The 7,293-nt window shown below is 40.1% G+C and overlaps 1 protein-coding gene across 25 annotated transcripts in view; it reads right to left on the bottom strand.

The window, feature by feature from the left end:
* The window catches only part of MYO3B (myosin IIIB), a 210,700-nt gene that overhangs the window by 202,999 nt on the left and 408 nt on the right, over positions 1-7,293 (bottom strand). For 17 of the 25 annotated variants that reach the window (XR_010431949.1, XR_010431952.1, XR_010431951.1 and 14 more), the window contains exons 1-4: positions 7,061-7,292; positions 5,206-5,317; positions 1,708-1,773; positions 1,462-1,501 (exon numbers count right to left, since the gene is read on the bottom strand). Coding sequence is in view for 21 of the 25 variants with exons in the window: in XM_064660911.1 (XP_064516981.1) it covers positions 1,462-1,501; positions 1,708-1,714 (47 nt within the window). In the remaining 4 variants the exon portion in view is untranslated. Of the gene's footprint in view, positions 1-1,461; positions 1,502-1,707; positions 1,774-5,205; positions 5,318-7,060; position 7,293 lie in introns of those variants that run through there. The other 8 variants (XM_064660901.1, XM_064660902.1, XM_064660903.1 and 5 more) reach the window with 7 other exon arrangements.

Consider the following 7,293-nt stretch of genomic DNA (forward strand, 5'->3'; position numbering starts at 1 on the left):
CCACTTAGTCCCAAAACATTTATATATTTTCAAGTCACAACGCATTTTGGAGAAGAAACTGTGGCATATAGAACAGATCAATGTGCATTCTATAGCTATATCTATCTTGCAAAGACAGCTTTGTCAAGGACACGGGCATCTGCTGGCTAACAGGAGTCAAATCTTTTATACACAAGGATAACTGCGTATCTCTGCAAAAAATGTGCTAATCTAACTATATTTTGTCTTGCAAGGGTGAAGATCACCTTAGCGCGACAGTGCCAACTGTCTTGTCATTAGCTCCATTATCACAATGACTTAAAAAGAGCTACTCTTGTTACTACACACGCATACACATAAGAACTCCTGCAAGAACTTCTGGGGTTTTTTAAAGAGCTAACACTTACAATATGTAAATCCTTAGCTGGAACCTGTTACCTACAGTATTAATATTTTCAGTGAACTGATTTTTCTTTTTAGAATTTTGGATAATGAAATCCCCAGGTTCCATTTCACAATAGGTTGACACTGACAGAGCCATGAATCCTGATGAGAAAGAGAGCTACCATTTTATTTTTTTGGCAAAGAACCCAAGCAGGGAAAAGTATACCATGAGTCAATTCTTCAGACAGGAGTTATAATGAAAGCAGTACAGGCTGCACTCCTCACAGTCCATTCTTTCTTATAGTATGAAGGTTGTAAAAGCTTATTCCTCCTCCAATACTGTAGGCACTGCATCACATCATAACCATCAAGACTACAAACTCGTAACTCGAGACTAACAGCTTTTAAGGTATGCTTTATAACAATCACTCTTTTGAAAGAAGCCAACAAGTAAGGCCTGTAGAAACCAAGTACCAAATTTTCTTTCTGAAATGAGACTGAAAATGAGACTAAAATGAGACTAAAAAATACACCTAAGAATTTTACCAGTCACAGGGATTTGTATTTCATCATGCCACGTATCGCTCAGTTCAAAAGTCACTCTCTAGGCAGTAGTTCCTGCACCGCAGTAGAAGGAGAAATGGCTGAACAAGCCCACAATCACCAGGGCAGTTCAACCCTTAGGCAATGTCCGTGAATGGAATTAACACCTGTCAAATACAGCTGCGCTGTTACAAATGTATGAAGGCCCCACTGCAAAATAACAACAGTCAGTAATTGTTATTTTTAATTACATGTTCTCAGTAACTTTCTTTCACAGTATTCTTGGCATTAAGATGAAATCAGGAGTCAGCTATTTTGCCTAGCTCAATAGCTTAATTTCATTACTTGAGAAAGAAAAAAATAAAAAGGTTAAGAAATACAGCTCCAAGCAGAGCAACAGTTCCCAGCTACTAGCTGACCATCTGTAAGACAATTATGACATGTTAGCAGAATGAGACAAGGACTTGTCTATTTTGCAGGAAGGGAGTCAGAAAACCACATTTGTTTTTTCTCCAGGGTGCCATAAATGGCAACATTTAAAAACTCTTTTCTTACCTAATCCAGTTTGATTCAGGACTTGCTGTGTTCTCAGCTGCTGAAACAACAAACAGAAAAAGCAAAAGCTTGACAGTCTTCAAGACACTTGAGATCTCTGGCATTTCTCCAGCTATTTCAAAGTAAAAGGCTACCCAAGGTAACAGTTGTTGACATATACAAACCCGACTGACTGCATTACAGTTCTATTCCAGAGCTGACTAACAACAAAAGACAAGGAGAAAAATTAAAGGTTGCATTCCTTACCTGACATAGCTCCTGTTAGCCATATGCTCAGCTCAGCAAAAGGTACTGTCTCTCTGAGCAATAAACCTAGAATAGGTAAATGCTGAATTATTAACAAGAACATGAGGAGGCCTCAAAAGCACATGATGAATGAAACAGAAATTCAAAGCTTACAGTCTGATTTAGTTTGTAAAGAGAACTTAGCTGAATCAATCTATTTTGAACACTAAATGGCATATAGAAAGAAGGATGATGCTTTATTGCAATGCAGGAGAATGATGAACACAGTCCCTTAAACTGCCTTCATACCAGTCTTTTACAATGTACAATTTCAGTAAAATGGAAATATCTGGCTTTTAACGTATGGTTCTTGTATACATTCCCATTCCACTGGTCAACTCTCTTTTCAGTCATTAACTGCTTATGTGCTTCCAACACTCTGTTTTGGCCTCCAGATTTTTGTGCCCAACACTGTAGATGTGCTCTTCAAGCAACTTATAATTGCACTGATACAGTCTCTAAGTTCATACTGTATTTCAGGTTGAAAATTGGGTCATCCAATTAACTTTGAATATGGCACAGCACAGCAGGAGTGAAATCTATGGATATCTGGGCAAAGGCTGGAACTACTTTTACATAGCTTTGTGTCTTTGATACTGCTGATAGCAATTAGAAAGTACCAATGAATGTAAGAAACCTTGCCAGGATGAAAGGGGAAATTGACATCAATTTTTCCTCTCAAGAGAGAATTTTCTAGTTCCTCTGTATTCTGTTCTGCAGAATTCTTATTATTACTTGCAATGCCACGCAGGAGACACTAATGATTAGGACAGCATTCAGAAAATCACTTTATCAGTTCAGTCACTTCACAGTGCTTCATTTAGACGCTGGGTTCCTAATTTTAGGGGTGGGAGACACGGGACTCATCTTAAGTATTCAAATGTGAATATCCACACTGAAATTGGACATTAACACTGACATTCACAACAATGAGAAAGTAGGACCAGCATATGGAGCCTGAAGGGGACCATCACTCAGGAAAAGTACATATCAGAAACTCTTTGTCTGCATGGTGCCTCTGTGAACCTGGGACCGAGAGCCTTAACTTCCATACTCCACTCAAGTACCTTCCCCTACTTGGAATTCACCTTTTTGTCTTAAACCTTATTCTCAACTCCAGGTTTGAATCTCGGGCAGTGAAGTGGCTGGTTCTCACAATTAGACACAAAGGAATATGCACAATTAGTTTCTGAAATACTAGGATTAATATTAGTTCCAGGTAACTACAAGGCAAACAGTGTTTATTTATTAACTGAGGTGCTCTCTGCTTTACAGAGTTGATTTAATACACTATTTTCAGTCATTGAACACCATGTGGGAATAATAATTCAGCTCAGATTAAATACAAGCAGATCTTTTGGGTTTTTTTCACCAAAATGCCCAGCTTAATATATTGTTGAAGCTTTCAGCCATGAACAGTGACCCCTCTAGAAATTATATCCCTTTCAACTGTTTCCAGCTGCTTACCACAGAAATCTCCAGGGGTTAGTGGAAGCATTGCTCTGTGAATTGGAGAGGTAAATGATTCCCTATTGTTTCTGATACAGTAGTGACATGAGACTGAAGGAGATGGAATTTTCTTGTGAATCATGGAAAGCACGTAAAGTGAGCCAGGTCCATGCAAACCCAAAAAATACAGTGTCCATGCAGAACGTTAGACAAACAGCTGCCTGAATAGACTGACAGCAGTAATTACGCCGTTATTTCAAGTGGGCTGAACACATTCACCAGCACAGCACACAGAACGCACCTCTCTCCACAGTCCATATGTTACCATCAACACAGGAAGAAGGGAAGGAAAAGAAAAGTGACTCCAGCAACTTTAATTCTCATCAACCATAATGACATCAGAGATAAGCAGGCAAACTTAGATCTATCTTCCACACCCGTATACTTTCTCTTGATACTCTGACCAAGAAAGTAGTGGCTACAAGGGCAGAGAAGAAAGATGCAAATACTGTGGGCTAGATTTAACTCTTCCCTTATTCTGAGACATTTGAATCTCCTACATGTTTTACTACTAAAAGTGACTCCTTTTATTAACTCATAGCATGCCATGCCAGGAGATTAATTAGTTTTCCTGAATTTTCATCTATTTCATAAGAAATATTGTAAAATTAGCTTAGTCTACTGTTTTCGCACATGCAGTTCTGCAAACGTCTCCTTTTTCCACATACAATCAGTACTCCCTCTCCTCACAGCAGGGTACAGTCCATGTCTGAGGAAGAAACAACTAGATGAGGGGTAGAGAAAAAGAGGACCAGCCAGCAAGAAGCTACTGACACGCCTTGTTCCCTACAAAACAGCAGCCAAGAATGAAAAATGTCATAATCCCTCCCCCCTCGTCATGTGCCATTCCCACAGGCCAATTCTCAGCTGTGTTCAGCAGAGCTTCTTGCCTACTGTGCAGCATTCAGATGGAAAAGCTCAGCCCTACATGGTCAGACATTTATCCCAGAGCAGCAACATTACAGACACAGCCATCCAGCTCTTCAGCTTTGGGACAAGGAAAGCATGTACAGCCTTACACAATGCATTATTCAGAGAACTTCTCTTCCCCAGAGAGGGAAAAATTCCCTGCAGCAATTTTGCACAATTAAACAACAGCAGTTTCTCAAATTATTTTTTGGATTTCTGATGTGGCACGTTAATCACGAGGCCTTGCTCTGTTAATGCTGCATCAAGTTCATTGTGGGGTTTCCTCTTGCTGAAGTACCACACAGACCAGCCACATCTCATCACTCCAGACAAACCACCCTTTCCTCACTATTTACGTCACGCATTCAGCTGCCAAACCAAGGGCTGGGCAAAGAGGGGAAAGATGAACAAAAGGCAGAACAAGTCAGGAAGGCAGTAGCAGGAGACTGGTTTCATGCATTTCATTCACCCGTCTCCAGTTCTACCTGCAGTGCAGTCAACCCACTGTCCACAAACAGAAGAACAGGTGCCTTCCTCAGCTGCACACTGTAACTCCTTGGTAACCAACCCCTTCACTGTGCACTTCCTGCTACAGCTCCCTTACCTTCTTCCTATCTCCCCTCCCCATTTTAGGAGCTACATGGCTTTACCAAGCAGCACAGAGATAAGCCACCACAGCAAATGAGTCCTCATGTTTGATTTCTCAGGTTAGCACTGTGAGAAATATGGCTCCATATTTTCATTTCTAATGCAGGAGTCTTTACTAGAAATGCCCATTCTGAACTTGTGTCCTGGATGATTGCCAGATACATTGCAGCTTGCTTATTCTGCTGCAGTACAGTTCTGTTCAAACTGATGAAAAAGAATTAAACAGTAACAACAACAAAAACATTCCTACTGAACGAAGTGCTGATTGTTCCTGCAGCTGCAGAGCACTCCAACTTCCCTAAACCAATCAAGCCCAAGATGCCTTTCTGTTCTCTGTCTCTATGTTACTGAAGTTGAGCCATAAAGTAGATTGGTAAAAAGTTTCAGGCTCACCTTGCCAGTTATGCTCAGGGTTTGTATGAGGTTTTTTTCCCCCTTCTCCTTTTCTGTTGCTGATCCATAGGCTCTCCTCTCTTGTATTTCCTTGGATTACTAGAATTCATTTCTAGGGAAGGTAACTTTGTAAGAACTAACAAAAGAGAAGCTACAAACACACAGCGTATCTCACAAAGTGCATTCAGGTGACAACTTAAAACTAGGGCAAGGTAAAAAAACTCCAAACAACAAAAACCATCAACCAAATCCTTAAGAAGAACAAAAGCAAAACATTATGATAATTTTCAGGACTTCAAAACCCTTTCCTATATATGAATGTTCTTTGATTACTCTCACACCACTGCACAGTGAATCAGCACTTTATTCATTACTCCCCTCTCTTCCACTTCCTCAGTGGCAGAAGGCTGGTAAAGACAGTAACTTCTGTTTTCGTGACACAAAATGTGTCTCTTCCCCAGACAAGCCTGCACTCAGGAGTCCCTTGTTAGTGAGCCTCTCCAGGCATTAGCGCAGCAAGAATCATTGTCTTTGTCCAATGAACTTTTTATTGTGAACGCATTTGGCAAAAACACTGCAAAACTGGTCCTGGCAGCTCTTAAAGCAACTAAACAGCCACTGCACTGCTCACTAAATCTCTCCTCCTTGTAGTAAGAAAGTCAATAATACAGGTACAATATTTCTTCTAATCAAGGATTTTGGATGGTACCAGATAAATCACTTACTCTGTACATCCATCAACAGGGCAGCACATAATGCCAAGGAAGGAATCAGAGTGTGGCCCTCTCTCCTATGTGCATAACTGTAGTGCTGCAGATAATTTTCCTAAACTGTGGAACACCAAAAAGCAGCAAATAACAGCACAGAAGTTCATATTTTCCCTGTATCTAAACCAATCAATTTGCACTTAAACTGACTTTTCATTTTTAAAAGGGTGTGAAATGGCTTTTACAAATCCATATCCACCTTGACTTCTAGCCAGATTACCATATGAAAATCTCAGCCCAAGAGAAAAATAGCTCTGCTTGGTTCAAGTCACATTTTTATTTTTTGAATAAAACTTGGGTGAACCCTTCGGTTTTTACTTTTTGTGCTACAATATCAGTAATTAACAGCAATTTGGATTAACACTTGAGGATTAAAGGATATAAGGTTAGAAAATTAACTGCATTATAGCTTGCAATTGCACATTAAGAATGAGCTGGACTTCAATTTGGGGGCATAAAACAGGTCTAGAAAATGAACTCTTTGTATTTTCAGAACACATTCTACAAGACTCCACAGTAGGTTAAGATACATCCAAGTCACTGCTTTTGCCAGAAGAGAACTCAGTAACTGCATCTGACTTGCTGACAGTGACCACTATTACTGCACATCATACTACCTGAAATTTCTGTACAAGAACATAGTTTCCCACCTAATAATTTCAAAATACCTCAAAACACTGATCCTTGGCTTTCAGTGCAATGAAACTGAAATTCCAGAGTGTTGCTTTTGAAGGGGAGAATGAAGTGAGAAAACCTAGCTTTTAAAAGTGAAAACTAAAACCCATTTTGTATTCACAAAAATAGATGCACTGCTTCAGAGAAATAACTAGAAAGACATTTTAAGTTAGCCTCGTCTCAATTTGTGTGTAGTATCATCTATGGATAGCACTACCTTTTCCTTTCTTTTGCTAATATAGCATACCTCTATGTAGGAGGAAGGAAGAAAAGGACACTACATTTGCTTAAAGGCATTTATCAAGTGTTATAGTATTCGCAATGTACATTATGGTTCACTAGTTACTAGAAGGTCGCTTAAAGAAGTATTGTACACTAGATTCAGATCTAGTTCGGTATTTAGGGAAACTTACAGAGACTTTTCTTCAGTTATTCAGGGCCTGAATCCCGTGTCACGCCCACTTACTTCTTGCCTTGTAGTATCTTCTGCCATTTTTAATCATGGAGACTTTTTACCCTGAGTATTGCTTACCTATGGATTTTGGAAAAACAGGTGCAGCTGGTCACCCCCTGCGGAGGCTGGGTACCCGCACGGCCTCAGCAGCAGTGCTTGTAATGGCGCTGCACCAGCGGCCCCAGGCAGCCC

Source organism: Pseudopipra pipra, chromosome 7 (assembly GCF_036250125.1).
Source record: "Pseudopipra pipra isolate bDixPip1 chromosome 7, bDixPip1.hap1, whole genome shotgun sequence".
In the NCBI taxonomy this organism is placed as follows: Eukaryota; Metazoa; Chordata; class Aves; order Passeriformes; family Pipridae; genus Pseudopipra; species Pseudopipra pipra.